A 19,446-nucleotide genomic window follows, 5' to 3' on the forward strand; every position below is an offset into this window, starting at 1 on the left:
GGCTTTTTAGTGTTCCTTTTTATCTCATTATTTGATTTTAATTATACATGTGCTGATACTGTGATTTTAACTCCATATTACCAGCTGGCTGTGAAATATGGTGGTTATTGGGAATGCGCTTTCTTATTGTTATTCATATGTTCGAGGTGTATTATATTATGATGAATTTTGATATTGTTATGGAATGAATATTCTCATTTCTAATAATGTATTTTATTGATGATTTTTGACTTTATGGCTTGGAGCCGAATACAGTTGGGATTGATTGATGGGGGTAGTGTGGGTGGGGTAGAGAGATGGGAGATAGGGTGGGTCGGAGTAGAGAGTGGAGGTAGGGTGGATGGGGGTGGAGGTATGGTGGGTGGGGGTGGAGAGAGCGGTGGTAGAGAGAGCAGCAGTAGGATGGGTAGGCTGGTGTAGCGAGAGCCATGGCGGTAGAGAGACTGGGGGTAGGGTGAATGGGTGGGGGCAGAGAGAGTTGGAGCAGGGTCGGTGGGGGTGGAGAGAAAGTTGGGGTAGGGTGGGTGGCTGGGGGTAGAGGGAATGGCAGTAGGGTGGTTGGGTATAGGTAAGAGAGACTGGGGTAGCGTGGGTGGGGCTAGAGAGAGTGGGGCTGGGGTGTGTGGCTGTTTGTAGAGAGAGTGGGGTAGGGTGACTGGGGAAGGGTGAGTGGGTGGAGGTAGGCAGGCTGGGGCTACGGTGTGGGTGGGGGTAGAGTGGATTTGGGTAATGTGGGTGGAGTAGAGAGAGTGGGTGGGTGTAGAGTGGGTGGGTGATGGAAGCTGAGAAGGGGGCAACAAATATGAAGAACAAAGCAGCTTTGGGAAGACTTGTCAAAAGTAGCCCAAAATAGACCAAACACAATCCAACCAGCTCATGTGGGAGTGGGGTGGGTTGGGGTCAGGGAGGAGAGTGTGCGGTGGGTGGTTGTAGAAAGGCAGTCTCAGGAGGACCAACAAACTGATCTGCCTTCCATTTAAGCCCAAAAATAGCTCACGTGTCAGTGACAAATAGCCCAATATGAAATCACTGTGCAGCTGGGAAATGGAAAGCCAGACACCCGACTTGCTTCTTACAAGGCTGCTGATTGGAGCAAATAGTGGGTAGTGCGGCAGAGGAAGCTTTAAAGAGATTTTTGTAATTTGGCAGTTTCATATCGTGGTCTTGCCTGCTATGCCAACCAGATATTCCCAGCTCAGAACCCCCATTCCCACTCACTTCTGTAACAATGGTTTAGTCCATTTTGTGGCACAAATGCCACACAAAATTGCCAAAATCAAAAAGACTGCCACTAAAGTAATAGGGAACCCTAGTACGCAGTCTGGAATTCTGCCGATTTTACATTTTATATGCACTGCCCGTCAATATGTTTCACTTTAAGATTTTTGCAAATAAATCTGTGACTATAAGACTTAGACGACTATGTCTGGGTGGCATTCTTGAGGATATGGCTGGCGGAGCTTAGTTTCCCTGTGTACCCCTTACTGGGGAGGGGAGATACACGGAAGGCCTGACTGCATGGGTAGAAGGTGGGGTGCCTGCATTGAGGGGGTGAGGACCTGCCTACATACAGGAAAAGCTGAGGGTGGGGGGTGTTCCCAGCTGTGGGAATGGGTGACAGGCGTGAAAGAGAACGCAGCTTGAAAGTCATTTAAAGGCACTGAAGGACCAATATGAGATAATGCCGGGGGCAGAGTAGGCTGCAGCAGATATAACCTCTGAAAGTACAGGATAAGAGAGACGGGGAAGGGAACAGCGTCTGGGAACGATATGAGGGCAATAGTCGAATGCGGGGGGTCTATGTGCCATCCACCCCTACTGTTACACGCTCATGGCTGATCGTTCAAAAGGGGTTAAAAGGTTTGCTTCTAATTAAATCGTCACCATACATAAATCTGCAGCTGGACTCACCATCCGAAGGCTTTGGGTGCATCAGTGTGAGTGGCAGCTCCACCGCGACGTCACTAAGAGAGAGATAAGAACAGTCGGTCACAAGCACGACAATCTATACACACTGCTGAACTTCAGAAGAGACTAAAGACCCTCGTAATGTCTGACAACGAAACCCAGCCATCGAGTGACCGCCGGAAGACCACACTGCTCTTCTAAAATCTGCCAAGTGATTCCAGAGACTGTGCACAGTGTGGGTGCTCTCACGCACTGCGGCCGCCATCTAAGCAACCTCATCATATTTGTCTACGGGAGACTGCGCCATCTGCTTTGCTTGTATGGTTGAAATGCCCTTAAATATGGTGTTAGCAGTGCAAAGGCCCACAGATATTGGTGCGTTCACCGTAATTCAGGGGTACTAAAAGCATTTTTTTTCTGTTCCGAAATGGCGAAAAACTTTCAAAAATGGCCGCCTGGGAAGGGAAAACAAAGTCCATTTTCCCTTTCCATGGCGGCCATTAAAAATAAGTGTGAAAAAGTAAATAAACAAAATGGCCACCATGGAAAGGGAGAAGGGAATACAAGTAGTGCCTTCTCCCTTTACTTGGCGGTAATTTAAAAGATTGGGAAAAATGTAAACAAAAAAATGGTGCCATGGAAAGAAGAGAAGGGACCTTATGTAGTCCCTTCTTCCTTTCCATGATGGCCTATCGCGGATCAGGAGCAGATGAGCTGGGGACAGACGTGTTCCCAGTGTGTCCGCTCCCGAAATGGACACCAAAGAAGGTAAGTGGGGTTGGGAGGGTGGGGAGGGAATTCCGTGGAATGAGGGAGTGGGGGTTGGGGGTGGAGGGATGGAACAACACTCGATCCCCGGCGGCAGAAGAAGGCAGCCTCCAGCCGTGTGGTGGCTCGGAGCGGGGGATTACCCCATCCATTCTGAGCCTCCTCATTGGCTGAGTGGCTGCCACACACCCCCACCAGGGACAGAAGGGAAGGAACATTGTGGGGGTGAGGGATTCCCGGTCGGATAATCCCCACATCGCAGCAGATCAAATGCGTGTTTAGAAAACACGTGACCCCTGTGCAGGTTACTAATACTGAAAAAAATACAGAAAATGTGTTAGTAAATTATATATGGTTAAATTTTGTAATATTTAAATGACTGCATTGTCTTTATAATGTAAGCATTTTCACTTGTAAAATTGGTTGAACTGGAACAATTTCAGCATAAACTCGCATGAGGTGCATTGTTTAAGTGAAAGGCTATTCCTTAGAAAAGTGAAAGCATGGTTCCATGTTTTAGTTTTCATTCTAAATAAGGTTGGATTGTCTTGCTGAAGGAAATCTTGCTTGGAAATTGAATTGCTATTTTTTTAAAGGTAGCGAAATGGCTTCGGCTATTTTCTGGCTGCTTCCGAACGTACAATGGCTCAAATGAAGTCAATATTGGTAGTTATTGACTGCATTCCGAGCATGCTGATTGGCTGAGAAGAGGTCAGTAATGACTTCCATGTGCTAATAATATTCACAGAAAAAATGTGCGTTACCTGGAAGTGAGGTCTCCAAGAATGCTGCAAGGAAATAAAAAGTCAGGTCATAAGAGGTAACCTCAATAAAAGAATGGTCGAGGGAAGATGGACATTACAGTTGACAAATGCTTATTGTTCTCTTTCTCACAGCTTTTTAGTTCTCTTGTTTTCCTTCTCTCCTTTGCACACTTGCACATCACTTTTACTTGGCCTTAGGCACAGCTCTGCCGTTTGGTCTCGCAATCCCTAGTATGAACTCACTAATGGTGCCTGGTGCCTGCTATACAGGTGCAAGCACTGAGGATAGGATAAGCCTACCTCCTTTCATCAATAAGAACACACAGGCACTTTTCACGCACTTTGCACACACTTTGCACACACTTCGCACACACTTTGCACACATTCCGCACACACTTCGCACACACTTTGCACACATTTTGCACTCTTCGCACCCACATAGTAAATGTTCACAGTAATGTTGGCGGAGTGCGCGACTATCATTAGGCACCTTCTGGACGGTCGCATGAGCAGGTTGAGCGTGTATCATGTTGTAAATTGTGATAAACTAATGAAAGTGGATGGAAGCATTGCTTAAAAAGAAAGAATGCAGGAGAGCCTCTTCCAAGCACTGACTTAGAACAACAGCTGGACACATGTTCTTGTCTTGAAGCTTTGCAGGAGATGGTAGGCCTAGGCCAACCACGGGAAGGGTATCTGGGATTGACTGAACTCACACAGGCTGATCCCTGTCTTCACATTCATCCGAAAGTTGAACCCTCTCAAGTGAGGAACACAGTCTTGCTTCTTTAGTGGCGTAGTCGGCAGGATGCGGAACTGCATGGACACACACCAATGGATTTTCTATTGTTATTATGCCATCCCATCCGCGTCGCCACTGTTGTATCTCATAAATGAAAGTGAAGGCTCACACAGGAGGCTAGCGGCTGGTATAAAAGATACTCCCTTGCTCATGATTCTTCAGCCAATCAGGTTATATTGAGCTATAATCATGATAAGAGGCACAGCCACTGGATCACGGACCAGCAGACTCTCCAGATCACTGACGCTTAACATACACACAGAGTTTCAGCCATCATCCCTCCTATCCGGGCTGAAAACCTGCCCTCACCACTAGCCACTAGCTAATGATAATTGACTCCTGGCCAGTAAGAAATGGCGTGCTCTGTGTAAGTGTAAAACCGAGGTGGAAAGTGACTTTGTATGGCTGGCTATCAGCTTGCAACTGGAAATGTTGACCTCTTCCTACTATAACATCTCTCACGCTGTCAATCACATATGTGCATGCAATGAGGATTGGACAGATTGCAAGGTAATCTATCAGCACTTTACTGACTGTTCCAAACACCTGCTGCTACATGGAAGGAGGCAGACACTTCTCTAATGGAGCTACAAAAAAATGGAATTGACTACCAAGCCACATTCCAGTAGCAGGACCAGCGCCAAAGCCATTGGGAACTTCCTTGAAACTGTACAAGTGTATACCTGGTGCACCAGTGTGTAGTTGCACATCCTTTTAAGGCTGTTCCTTTTCCATTGTTTGGTTTACAATTATTTCTACTCACGTACCCTGTGGCCATTTGGGGACAGCAAAAATGGGGAATCATGACGTATTCCGAGGACTTTATGCTACCTAAAGAAGGCGGCCTTTCAATGGTTGGATATCATTTGAGTTGTGGGGCGGGGGTTGTAGGTTTACAAGATCCGATTCCTTGAATGTTGGAGGACCATTGCCTAATACCGTAGGCAAGACTCAGTTGAAGTGTGTGAGGCTCTTCCTATGGTTAGTCTAGTAAGTGGGAATGAATCGGAGTCTTGGGCATTGAGCCCAGTGGTCCTGGAATGTGTGTGAGGCCATTCATATGGTTAGTCTAGTAAGTGTGAATGAATCGGAGTCTTGGGCATTGTGCCCAGTGGTCCTGGTTTGTGTTGAGGCCATTCATATGGTTTGTCTTGTACGTGTGAATGAATCGGAGTCTTGGGCATTGTGCCCAGTGGTCCTGGAATGTGTTGAGGCCATTCCTATGGTTAGTCTTGTACGTGTGAATGAATCGGAGTCTTGGGCATTGAGCCCAGTGGTCCTGGAATGCGTTGAGGCCATTCCTATGGTTAGTCTAGTAAGTGGGAATGAATCGGAGTCTTGGCCATTGAGCCCAGTGGTCCTGGAATGTGTTGAGGCCATTCCTATGGTTAGTCTAGTAAGTGGGAATGAATCGGAGTCTTGGCCATTGAGCCCAGTGGTTCTGGAATGTGTTGAGGCCATTCCTATGGTTAGTCTAGTAAGTGGGAATGAATCAGAGTCTTGGCCATTGAGCCCAGTGGTTCTGGAATGTGTGTGAGGCCATTCCTATGGTTAGTCTAGTAAGTGGGAATGAATCAGAGTCTTGGACATTGAGGCCAGTGGTCCTGGAATGGGTGTGAGGCCAAACCTATGGTTAGTCTAGTAAGTGGGAATGAATCGGAGTCTTGGGCATTGAGCCCAGTGGTCCTGGAATGTGTTGAGGCCATTCCTATTGTTAGTCTAGTAAGTGGGAATGAATCACAGTCTTGGACATTGAGCCCAGTGGTCCTGGAATGTGTGTGAGGCCATTCCTATGGTTAGTCTATTAATCCGGAATTAATCAGAGTCTTCGACATTGAGCCAGGTGGTTCTGGAATGTGTGTGAGGCCATTCCTATGGTTAGTCTAGTAAGTGGGAATGAATCAGAGTCTTGGACATTGAGCCCAGTGGTTCTGGAATGTGTGCGAGGCCATTCCCATGGTTAGTCTAGTAAGTGCAAATGAATCAGAGTCTTGGACATTGTGCCCAGTGGTTCTGGAATGTGTGTGAGGCCATTCCTATGGTTAGTCTAGTAAGTGGGAATGAATGGGAGTCTTGGACATTGAGCCCAGTGGTTCTGGAATGTGTGTGAGGCCATTCTTATGGTTAGTCTAGTAAGTGGGAATGAATTGGAGTCTTGGACATTGAGCCCAGTGGTCCTGGAATGTGTGTGAGGCCATTCCTATGGTTAGTCTATTAAGTCGGAATGAATCGGAGTCTTGGACATTGAGCCCAGTGGTTCTGGAATGTGTGTGAGGCCATTCCTATGGTTAGTCTATTAAGTGGGAATGAATCGGAGTCTTGGCCATTGAGCCCAGTGGTTCTGGAATGTGTGTGAGGCCATTCCTATGGTTAGTCTAGTAATTGGGAATGAATCAGAGTCTTGGACATTGAGTGCAGTGGTTCTGGAATGTGTGTGAGGCCATTCCTATGGTTTGATTTTGATTTTGATTTTGATTCATTTCTTACATGCACCAAGCAGCAATTGCATTCGGGCGCAGATGTTAACTATATGTTATGTTTAGCTGTGGAGGCTTAGGGTCACCATGGTTACTTAAGTTCATTTGAATAGGAATGTTTTTAATTCTTTTCTGAACGCTGCCAGTGTAGTACATGAACGAATGCCAAAAGGCAGCTGATTCCACAGCTTGGGGCCGAACACGGAGAACCTCCTGTCTCCTTTAGAGGTGTATTTTGTCCGAGGGACACATAGCAGGAGTTTGTCTCCTGAACGGAGGTCTCTGGTAGGCTAATGCTGGTGGATTCTCGTGTTCAGGTATCTGGGTGTGAGTTTGTGGTAACATTTCTAGACCAGACACGCCACCTTGAATTTAATACGGTCCTCCACCATCAGCCAGTTGAGTGCTTTCCGAGATGTGGAAACGTGGTCTCTTTTGCCCAGGTGGGCAGTTAACCTCACTCCGCATTCTGGGCCTTTTGTAGTCTTGACATTTGTTTCATAGGAATCCCTCTCATGAGACTGTTACAATAGTCAAGATGAGCATTTATCAAGGCTCCCACCACCACTGGCTGATCTTGGGGTGTTAAAAAAGGAAGTACGTTCCTAAGCAGGCGCAGGGCATAATAGACTGCTTTTATTTTTGCCCCAACTTGTGCTTCACTGGCCAAGTTTTCTTGCCAGATATAACCAAGATTTTTTACTTTCCTAGAGAATGGACGTTTTCACCTAAGATCTGTAGAGTTATGTGGGTTCCTTCCTCTCTATTTTTGTTCTCTGATCTGAACAGGATTACCTCCGTTTTGGCTGAATCCATTTTTTGGCATCTTGCATACACCGATCTATCCTTTCAAATCCTTCTGGCAGATTATCTGTCTCCACATAGATCTGCGTATCGTCGGCATAAGAGTGGAAACGTAGCCCGTGTTTCCTCAGGATGTCAAACAGTGGTCGAATATATAGGTTGAAAATCAGAGGTGAAAGCGCTGAGCCTTGGGGGACTCCACATCTCAGTTGTATTAACTCTGAGAGGAAGGCTCCCAGGGCCACCTGTTGAGATCTGTCTTGTAGGAAGGAATCAAACCAATCCACCACAACTTTTGCTGCCCTGCTTATACTTCCAATCCGTTGGAGTATAATTTTGTGGTTGATTGTGTCGAATGCTGCCGACAAATCGAGCATCAACAATATTGTGTTACTTCCTCTGTCCGTGGCTTCTAGTAGATCATCCTGGACTGCCAGTAAGGCAGTCTCTGTCCCATGATTCGGGCGAAATCCTGATTGGTGTTCGTCCAGAATGTCTCTATTGTCGACAAACTGCTGGAATTGGTTACAAACATTTTTTCAAGGATTTTAGTGGGCCAGCATAGATTAGCCACAGGACGGTAATTTTTTAGTATCATGGGGTCCAACTTGGGCTTTTTTTAGTAGCGGTTTTACCACCGCTTGCTTAAGTGAGCAAGGAACATAGCCCTCTGATAGGGATTTATTTACAAAAGTTGTTAAAAAAAAGGAGTGAGGTTGGCTGCTAAGCGAATGGCGGCACATGCTGGTATAGGAAAAGCCAAGTCCTTAGTGGGTTTTAATTTAAGTATTAAAGCTTCTATGTCTTCCTTCTCAATGGGTTGGAAGCGAAAGTTCTCCTCGGTTTATGGCTTTCTACCACTTCTCCCTCTTCTTCAGATTCTCCCCATTCTTCCACAGTTATCAATTCAGTTAGTCTAGTAAGTGGGAATGAATTAGAGTCTTGGACATTGAGCCCAGTGGTTCTGGAATTAGTGCCGCTCCGTCTGTTTCGACAGTGACGGGGAAGACTATTGAAGTCAATGAGGTCAGAAATCTGGAAATCAGTGAGCCCGACGGAAATGTGTAAGACCATTCATTTGGGGGAGAAGTGGTGCTCCTTGAAACCTATGAGGCCAGTAATGGAGACTGACAGTGACTCTATTGAAGTGTACATGGCTACTGATTGAGTGAGATCGATATCATTGTATACGAGGTTGGTGATGCGTAAGGAGTGATTGCCAAAAAAACCTAAGGGGGCTGTAATATGAGAATGGGTGCGACCCGTAGACGGGCATCAAGCAATAATCATGACATGATTGTGGCGTCTGAGGTCCAGGATGTGGCATTTCACTGGACCTCTCATTGTTCACCCTTCTTTACTGACAGCCGAGCTCCTACCCAAGCAGCAGAGCTAAGGTTGGCACTTACCCTCCTCTGGCCACCACCAGGTGCACCTTCACTTTGTAAGACACGAGGATACCCAGCACCTCCTTGTCCATGCCCGGCCGGATGCTGCAGGAGAGAAGGAGGCAAGGACATACATCATAAGGAGATGCACAGACAAGACCCACTCATCAGATCATCAGATCTTCCTCAGCTACTCAACTGTTCCCAAGAGCATTGCAACAGTGCACAGAAAGGTCTGATTGGCCGAAAAGATCCCTCGCCCCAAAAGCAGATATTCTTCAGCCACTCAGCTGTTCCTAAGAGCATCACAACAGGGTGCAGAAAGTTCTGATTGGCCGAAAAGATCCCTCGCCCCGAAAGCAGATATTCTTTAGCCACTCAGCTGTTCCTAAGAGCATCGCAACAGGGCACAGAAAGGTCTGATTGGCCAAAAAGATCCCTCGCCCAGAAAGCAGATATTCTTCAGCCACTCAGCTGCTGACAAGAGCACCGCAACAGTGCACGAAAGGTCTGATTGGCCGAAAGGATCCCTCGCCAAGATACCCACAGGGAATACACACAGAATCAAGAATTCAAGGCACTTGTCAAATTACCAACCGAGGAAGAAAGGGCTTCTAGGACTGTGGTGGGCCGAGAGATGGAACATGGGATTACGGAGTGGGATGGGCTGGTACACCGGGTTGAAGGTGTCTAGGAGAAGGTGGTGCACCGTTGAAGGAGCAACTCATGGGCCTATGGAACAATACTGCAGTAAAGGCTTTTCATACTTTATTTCCAGATTGGTGGTTCTGTAGAGTCATACAGTACTGCAATAAAGGCTTTAATTACATAGTGATTGGGGGTGTAGGGTAGCATGGTACTGTGGTTAAGGTTTTACTAGGGGGTGGAGGGTGGGACAGTACTGCAGTGAAAGCTTTACTTACAAAGTGAGGAAGCAAGTGTGCGATAGGACATTACATTGATTTGTGTATATCGTTCTTCATGCTGGGGACTAGCCTCTAAGTGTGGTACCTGGATTCAAACCTGTGACGCTCTGTATTGTCTTGCTTCCAAGACAAACACGTTGCCCCTGAGCTATCCTCCCACCCAACAGTACAACAGTGAATGGTCAATTTACTGAGTGATGGAAGTGGGGGAATAGACAGTACCACAGCAAATGGTAAACACTGGAGAAGGTGTGGGGTGGGGCACTACTACACCACAAGTGTGGTATGGGAAATGGTTACACTGAGGGCATCATTCATACGGTGGTGGTCTGTAGGGTAGCACAGACCTGCAAGGAAGGCTTTGGATAAACACTGGTGCAGATGTGAGCTGACGATGCACTGCAGAAATCGGTTGTCTCGGGAGGATAGCTCAAGGGCAACATACTCGCCTTGGATGTAAGACGACACGGGGCAACATAGGTTCGATCCCCAGGTCCGCGCTTAGAAACGTCTGGGTATTAAGCATGTTATAAATAACATATCATATCATATATTTATAATGGTGAGGTATGGCGTGGGGCATTACTTTAGTGAACACTTTATTTAAAGAGGGGTGTGTGTGGGGTGGAGCAGTACAGCAGTGAATGTTTTATCCAGCAGCAGAGGGAGGCAGCACTGTAGTAAAGTCTTCACGTGCACAGTAGTGGAGTTATGGGTCTATAGTGCAAGAAAGGCTTCACTTACACAGTGGTGGAGGCCAGATTTGTGTCTTCATGCTTGAGTTTGCCATCCAGAGCCAGTCCACGCTTTTCACGGTTGTTCGCCAGCATCGGTGTGACAGAAAAGGTCTTTGACAAGGTGGAGTTGGCAGCCACAGTATCACTGAAAGGAGCAGAAGGACAGCATTATTCCAAAACAACTCAGCATGATAGCTTGATGTAGAGAGGAAGTGGTGAAATTATAGCTTGAAGCAAGCAGGAAGTGGTGAAATGATAGTTTGATGCAGACAGGAAGTGGTGAAATGGTAACATGATGCAGAGAGGAAGTGGTGAAATGATAGCTTGATTTAGAGAGGAAGTGGTGAAATGACAGCTTGATGCAGAGAGGAATGGTGAAATATTAGCTTGATGCAGAGAGGAAGTGGTGAAATGACAGCTTGATGCAGAGAGGAAGTGGTGAAATGATAGCTCGATGCAGAGAGGAATGGTGAAATGATAGCTTGATGGAGAGAGGAATGTTGAAATGATAGTTTGATGGAGAGAGGAATGGTGAAATGATAGCTTGATGCAGAGAGGCAGTGGTGAAATGATAGCTTGATGCAGAGAGGAAGTGGTGAAATGATAGCTTGATGCAGAGAGGAAGTGGTGAAATGATAGCTTGATGGAGAGAGGAATGTTGAAATGATAGTTTGATGGAGAGAGGAATGGTGAAATGATAGCTTGATGCAGAGAGGCAGTGGTGAAATGATAGCTTGATGCAGAGAGGAAGTGGTGAAATGACAGCCTGAAGCAGAGAGGAAGTGGTGAAATTACAGCTTGATGCAGAGAGGAAGTGGTGAAATGATACCTTGACCAGAGAGGAATGATGAAATGATAGCTTGATGCAGAGAGGAATGGTGAAATGGTAGATTGATGCAGAGAGGAAGTGGTGAAATGATAGCTTGATGCAGGGAGGCAGTGGTGAAATGATAGCTTGATGCAGAGAGGAAGTGGTGAAATGACAGCCTGAAGCAGAGAGAAAGTGGTGAAATTACAGCTTGATGCAGAGAGGAAGTGGTGAAATGATACCTTGACGCAGAGAGGAATGGTGAAATGATAGCTTGATGCAGGGAGGAATGGTGAAATCATAGCTCGATGCAGAGAGGAAGTGGTGAAATGACAGCTTGATGCAGAGAGGAAGTGGTGAAATGATAGCTCGATGCAGAGAGGAATGGTGAAATGATAACTTGATGCAGAGAGGAAGTGGTGAAATGACAGCTTGATGCAGAGAGGAAGTGGTGAAATGATAGCTCGATGCAGAGAGGAATGGTGAAATGATAGCTTGATGCAGAGAGGAAGTGGTGAAATGAAAGCTTGATGGAGAGAGGAATGTTGAAATGATAGTTTGATGGAGAGAGGAATGGTGAAATGATAGCTTGATGCAGAGAGGCAGTGGTGAAATGATAGCTTGATGCAGAGAGGAAGTGGTGAAATGACAGCCTGAAGCAGAGAGGAAGTGGTGAAATTAAAGCTTGATGCAGAGAGGAAGTGGTGAAATGATACCTTGACGCAGAGAGGAATGGTGAAATGATAGCTTGATGCAGAGAGGAATGGTGAAATGGTAGATTGATGCAGAGAGGAAGTGGTGAAATTATAGCTTGATGCAGGGAGGCAGTGGTGAAATGATAGCTTGATGCAGAGAGGAAGTGGTGAAATGACAGCCTGAAGCAGAGAGAAAGTGGTGAAATTACAGCTTGATGCAGAGAGGAAGTGGTGAAATGATACCTTGACGCAGAGAGGAATGGTGAAATGATAGCTTGATGCAGGGAGGAATGGTGAAATGATAGCTCGATGCAGAGAGGAATGGTGAAATGATAACTTGATGCAGAGAGGAAGTGGTGAAATGATAGCTTGATGGAGAGAGTAATGTTGAAATGATAGTCTGATGCAGAGAGGAAGTGGTGAAATGACAGCTTGATGCTGATAGGAAGTGGTGAAATGATAGCGTGATGCAGAGAGGAAGTGGTGAAATGATAGCTTGATGGAGAGGAATGTTGAAATGATAGTTTGATGGAGAGAGGAATGGTGAAATGATAGCTTGATGCAGAGAGGCAGTGGTGAAATGATAGCTTGATGCAGAGAGGAAGTGGTGAAATGACAGCCTGAAGCAGAGAGGAAGTGGTGAAATTACAGCTTGATGCAGAGAGGAAGTGGTGAAATGATACCTTGACGCAGAGAGGAATGGTGAAATGATAGCTTGATGCAGAGAGGAATGGTGAAATGGTAGATTGATGCAGAGTGGAAGTGGTGAAATGATAGCTTGATGCAGAGAGGCAGTGGTGAAATGATAGCTTGATGCAGAGAGGAAGTGGTGAAATTACAGCTTGACGCAGAGAGGAATGGTGAAATGATAGCTTGATGCAGAGAGGAAGTGGTGAAATGATAGTTTGATGCAGAGAGGAATGTTGAAATGATAGTTTGATGGAGAGAGGAATGTTGAAATGATAGTTTGATGGAGAGAGGAATGGTGAAATGATAGCTTGATTTAGAGAGGAAGTGGTGAAATGACAGCTTGATGCAGAGAGGAATGGTGAAATGATAGCTTGATGCAGAGAGGAAGTGGTGAAATGACAGCTTGATGCAGAGAGGAAGTGGTGAAATGATAGCTCGATGCAGAGAGGAATGGTGAAATGATAGCTTGATGCAGAGAGGAAGTGGTGAAATGATAGTTTGATGCAGAGAGGAATGTTGAAATGATAGTCTGATGCAGAGAGGAACTGGTGAAATGACAGCTTGATGCTGAGAGGAAGTGGTGAAATGATAGCTTGATGCAGAGAGGAAGTGGTGAAATGATAGCTTGATGGAGAGAGGAATGTTGAAATGATAGTTTGATGGAGAGAGGAATGGTGAAATGATAGCTTGATGCAGAGAGGCAGTGGTGAAATGATAGCTTGATGCAGAGAAGAAGTGGTGAAATGACAGCCTGAAGCAGAGAGGAAGTGGTGAAATTACAGCTTGATGCAGAGAGGAAGTGGTGAAATGATACCTTGACGCAGAGAGGAATGGTGAAATGGTAGATTGATGCAGAGAGGAAGTGGTGAAATGATAGCTTGATGCAGAGAGGCAGTGGTGAAATGATAGCTTGATGCAGAGAGGAAGTGGTGAAATGATAGCTTGATGCAGAGAGGAAGTGGTGAAATGATAGCTCGATGCAGAGAGGAAGTGGTGAAATGATAGCTCGATGCACAGAGGAAGTGGTGAAATGATAGCTCGATGCAGAGAGGAAGTGGTGAAATGATAGCTCGATGCAGAGAGGAAGTGGTAAATGATAGCTCGATGCAGAGAGGAAGTGGTGAAATGATAGCTCGATGCAGAGAGGAAGTGGTGAAATGATAGCTTGATGCAGAGAGGAAGTGGTAAATGATAGCTCGATGCAGAGAGGAAGTGGTGAAATGATAGCTCGATGCAGAGAGGAAGTGGTGAAATGATAGCTCGATGCAGAGAGGAAGTGGTGAAATGATAGCTTGATGCAAAGAGGAAGTGGTGCAATGACAGCTTGTTGCAGAGAGGAAGTGGTGAGCAGCATCATTATGCGTTACTATTCAGGATTTTATCTTCCAGATCCCAGTGACCTGTAAACCTGCAACTGCTTACCCACAGACGCCCAGCTACACTGACGCAAACTATGTGACTATCTGCAAGTGTACCCTACTTATCCCCATACACCCCCAGCTATTAATATCATGGCCTCGATTTCGAGTTTAGGATGAAAGGCTCATTTTTAAATCACTTTGGGACAATGCACACAACTACAGATCAAACTCGACCGTGGATGGTTGGCGAAGGCGGTTTGTTTAGGGGGTTTTCAGACTGCCCACTGTTTTTAGATTGACTGTACCTCCATCAGAGGGTATTTCAAGAGTGCATTGCTGGAAAGGGGGTTGACACCCCTCACCTATGTCCAGCTGTGTGCCTGTAGACACTTGTGTATAGGCGCGTTATAAATGCCATATCATATCATATCATGCCATATCATATCATATCATATCAGTGAGTGAGTTCAGCCTAGTTGGGTTTCTTAGCACCTCGCTACTCACCCAATAGGTGGAAATAATGAGGACTGAGGACGTACCTGCAGAACTAGCAGCTGCTCTGATGTTTTGGGCAACCCCCCTTAGCCTATCACGACCACTCCCCCAGTACTCACTTGGTAAGCCTGATCTATATAGAAAGTTTGTGGCCAATTTGCTCCGTGTTAAGTATGAACTTTGCCTGAGACAGTGACGTCCACACTCCCTTCTACGCCATCTTGTACCTAGACGTAGGCACTTAAAGTAACGACAGATGCTGTGACCTCATATTGGCAGGTGGACCATGGTCAGAAGGTGTTAATAGAAGCACTGAACTGATAACGGCCTGGGTAGGATACTTGAAGCCCCGCAGAAACACATGAGTGTCTTCAGGTGTATAACTCTGAGCCCAGTATTGCCCGCACTTCTAAAAGCCTCACACTAAGGGACTGGATCCCATTGGTCGTTAGATCACATCCCCTCACCAGGTGGAGGGAAATTCACAATGATTAGAAAATGCTCCAAGTGAAGTGGCCTGCCTGGCCTGGGGTGACTTGCAGAGACTTTAGCAAGCAGCTTAAGTCCTATTGAGTTGTGGCCAGTCTCCCTGATTGTCTGGCCATTTCCCAGGCTCTGACGTCATTGCAACATCTCTGGAATATGGTTTATCCTGTCTGCTGGACTCCTCTTAGGGACAAATCCTAGCAGCCGTCCGCCTCGGCAGAAGCTGAGAATCCTATGGAAAATATTTTTACCTGATTTGAATTTTGATATGATTTCAATTTGGTTGTTTCGCGCTCCGGACGAACCAAAGCGTATGTAGGCGCCGATGGAAGAACCGATAGCTATATGCAAGCAGAAGCCCTAAAATGCAGAAAGAGCAACCGACAGACCCCTGAACAGTCAAAGATCCTAACTCACATGTGAATCAAATACCTGGCATCCAGTGCAGCGAAAATCACAAGAATCTCAATCAGCAAATAGCCACCGGGGGCCGGGATAGCCCTCTGAGTACTGCTACGGTGTGTGATGTGAAATACTGCTGTCCAGTGCAATATCACCACCGACAGTGTCCTTCTGGCCCTGAAGAACCTCAACATGACTGTGTCTTCTCAAAAGGTCACCATAGTCAGGAAATGATCCAACTTTCTTAAACATATCAGCCTGAAATAGCCAGGCCAGAGAGGTTCACACGTATCCCCAGGGATAATATCATTGAAACATTGACACCCAAACTGTGGACTATGGCCGGGGAAGTCCCTCAGCACTATAAATAGGGCCTTCCCCTTGCAGTCAGTGGAATGATCACAGTGGACACATATGGCCATGTCATTCCAGCTTTTGCGGGGCAGCTGGCACAGTCCTTTGATGTGTCATGCTGCAGCATGTACTACACATCTCAGGGGTGCCACAGTAGTCGCCGGAAGGCTTTCCAGAAGGGCATTGCCACCATCCAGGTTGGAGAAGACTAGGCTTGGACAGCAGATCTGAAGTACCTTTCTGGGATGAAGAGCTGGATTTTTCACCGTTGGTACCAAGCTGTTTGTGTCTTCCTTGCTCTATGCTGCTTGAAGGAGTGGTGTCTGTCAAAGCCATATGCAAGGGACTGTGTGCAGGTGTCCAGCTAGGGCGTGAAGCACTCACAGTTCATAGCCAAGAGCCAGAGCAGGATGTCAGGGTATTCTGTCTTGTTGGTTAGCAGTAGGAATTCGGGAGGGGTTAAGGTAGAGGTCAGCACTGCATATCAACGACTGGATCAATGTGAGTCAGGCTTTGAACCTATGGATGTTCTGTTATGTGGAGCCATCATGGATCAGAGCAGTTCCATGTAAAGGTTGAAGATCTCATGGTGAGAGGATACATCCTTGCAGGGACTCCAGAGGTGATTGGTAAAGTTGATGATCTGGGGTAATCTATTTGGACAAATTGGAGGTGGATAGCTAGACAGGATTTGTACTAGCTGAGGACGACCACACTGATCCCCATGCAGTGATGTGGATTGTCAGTGAGTGTCTGCTGGTGTACTGTGTTGAATGGTGCTGAAATGTCAAGGAGAATCAGGAGGCAAGAATAGCCATCATCGAGGATGTTAAGGGCACCTTCGATCACCTTGATGGTAGCTGTTTCCATGTGTGCATCTGCGTCTGAAGCCATTTTGGTAGTATTGAAGGAGGTTGTTGGCTTCGGTGGAGCAGTTGCGTGGCTACTGCTTTCTCAAGGATCTTACATAGGAAAGGAAGATGGGCGATGGGATAGTTGATGAGATTGTCAGGGTCCAGTGTTTTTAATGAAAAGTGCAAGGGTTTGTCTGGTCTTGAGGGTCTAGAGAAAGGTGCTTTGTAAGGGAGCTGTTGATGATTGTCAGTTAAGGGAGGAGTGCTTTAGTCAGAAGGGTCTTAAATATGTAGCACTAGAGGATGTCATCCCCATACAATGTGGCCATTAGGGATGCGAGAGTGGCAGTGAGTTCTTCCATAGTGAGTCTCCTGAGCGTTTTCCAGGTAGTAGTGGTTCTGCGAAATGGGATGTGTAGTGTTCTGTCAGTTGTAGCGCTGATGTCTGTGGGCTGAACTTGCTGATGAAGAAACAGTTGCAGTGAATATCTCGATGGAGCGTGGCACAGGTGGGTCGGGCAGAGGGTTGATGCAATGCTGTATGCATTGAAGCTGGCTCGGCTTTCATTGTTGGACTTGGCTATGTTTTTTCATGTTAGTTTGCTTTGGAGGTGGTAATCAGTCACTTTTTCTGATGGTTCTTTTGTTGAAATTGAGTGCTTGAGTGCGCTAGCGTGCGCAAGGTTTGAGGGTGCGTTGTTTCACTGCGGCATAGCAGTTGATGTTGGTTGTGAGGGTGGGGTTGAGTTCTTGGAGAAGCGAGTCGCAGTCCTACGAGATGTACAACTTTAGTGGCACAATCAACCAATCAGTGGCCTGCATGCAAAAGTGAGCATTGCCTAGTTGCTCACAGAAGAAACAGATCGTTCATTCTAATCTTATTTTTATTTATTTATTTTATTGTTAATTTATAACACGCTTAATACCAGTGAGTGGTTTCTAAGCGCGGGATCGAGATTCAAACCTTTGTTGCGCCACGTTATTTGAGCATAATCCTTTCCAAGACGGAAAGATATTTTGAGAATCAAAATGGCAAAATGGTTTGGATTCTAGCCAAAAGAAGCTCTAAAAAAGGAAATAATTTAATTCATCTAGCAATTTAAATTTGCATTTCCTTGGAGCTTTGTTTTGCAGTTTGAACTCTACCCTGCTATTCACAGCATTGCGAGCTGCATATAGCTCTTGCTGTGGCCCCCTCTACTTCCTGGAGGAGGCGGAGCCACGCTGCAACACGTGACGGATCAAGTGACTTATCCGGACCTTTTATTCAGCCGTGAGTCACCCTCGCGGCGTTAAGCCCAGCGGGGAAAAGCCCATCAGCTGTTGTGCGGCTGTTAGGCGCTGGTGGTGCCAGATTCACTCGGGAAGTGCGCCTATGTGCAGACTGTGGCAGGGAGACAAGAAGGCAGCAAGGTAACTGCAAGCTCTATTTATTCTGAAAAGACCTGTATATCAACCTGGTACTTCTGAAATCTTAGTAATTCGGCCTGGTCTTACTGACTAACTGTTCACAATGGCGGACTCCCCGCTCTCAAAGCTCTCGCCATATAGGACAGGGGTGGGCTGCTACCCCGAGGTAGCCATTATATGCAGCACTGCCTCATTCGAAAATATTTTACAAACAAATGTGGAAACGGCTGAGGAGGTGGTGAACGGATCAAGTATAGGAGAAGGGGAAGGCTCCCACACACAGCTTCACCTACAGCCCCAACAGTCTTCCAAGACCCCGGATACATCAGTGCCCCCCATAGAAATTGAAAATCGGGGACTTTTAAATAGCACGGTGGTCATTGACGATAGGGGCCAGAACGCGAAACCACAAATAGGACTGTCCCCCAAGGACACAGTGCGGGAGGTTTCGCCCAATTCGATTACCTTAAATTCTACTCTCTCCTCCCCAAAGGACTTGGGCGCAACTTATGATGATGAGACGGGTTCTCTAAGGCCAACCGCACCTCCTGTTGTGAACCCCTTTGTCTTCGGTTCCTTAAATGGGAACAAAAGAGATCAGCCTCCAGCAAAAAAATCGGACAACGGTTGGAAACCCTTTGGGATTTCCTTACTGAACACCGATTTCCACACAAACTATTCAAGTACGAACCAGCAAAACAGGGTGACTATTCGAGAGTGTCTTCTGGACCCCTCTACGCCACGGTCTAGATCCCAACAAATGACCACCCCAGGGTCGTACACATTTATCCCTGAGCGTAAGGGGTCATCACCAAATAAATGGGGGGGGTCTCTTGCCTCAGTCAACAAAAATTTACCTCAGGGACCCCCACAAAGATTCCATAAAGGAGTATTCCCCCAGCAAGCGCCGTTTCCAAGTAAACGGCAAAGAAGACAACCCTCTCCCACAGACGAGGATCTCTTGTCCGTCTTGGAATCAACTCAAGGAGATGCTCCTTCTAAAAAGGATCCCCAAATCGAGCCTGGAATGATCACAGCTTTTGCTCTTGTAATGGCCCCCTTTATGAAACTTATTGAGTCGCAAAATGATCAGCTTCGGGACTATACGACAACAATCGCAATGATGTTGTCTAAAATGATCTTTATAGAAGGCTTTGTTTCGGCAATTCAGTCGAAACTCGAAAAAAATGACGAACATACAACAAACATTTTGAAAAGTATCATCGAGCCAATCATAAAAGAAAAAGAAATAAGAAGATCGGAAAGGACAAGTCTCAGGTTAGGGAGTGCAGGTGGCCCGGAGAGTGGTCCGACTTC

At 46.3% G+C, this 19,446-nt stretch overlaps 1 protein-coding gene across 1 annotated transcript in view; it reads right to left on the reverse strand.

Annotated features, from left to right (window-relative positions):
* Positions 1–1,828: 1,828 nt before the first annotated feature.
* ARR3 (arrestin 3) overlaps positions 1,829–19,446 on the reverse strand; it is a 309,162-nt gene continuing 291,544 nt past the window's right edge. The window contains exons 12-15 of the mRNA XM_069612469.1: positions 10,582–10,719; positions 8,933–9,016; positions 3,441–3,464; positions 1,829–1,964 (exon numbers count right to left, since the gene is read on the reverse strand). Of these exons, the coding sequence (XP_069468570.1) occupies positions 1,844–1,964; positions 3,441–3,464; positions 8,933–9,016; positions 10,582–10,719 (367 nt within the window). The 3' untranslated portion in view covers positions 1,829–1,843. The remainder of the gene's footprint in view (positions 1,965–3,440; positions 3,465–8,932; positions 9,017–10,581; positions 10,720–19,446) is intronic.

This window comes from Ambystoma mexicanum, chromosome 5p (assembly GCF_040938575.1).
Source record: "Ambystoma mexicanum isolate Mex_15411 chromosome 5p, UKY_AmexF1_1, whole genome shotgun sequence".
NCBI classification, from domain to species: Eukaryota; Metazoa; Chordata; class Amphibia; order Caudata; family Ambystomatidae; genus Ambystoma; species Ambystoma mexicanum.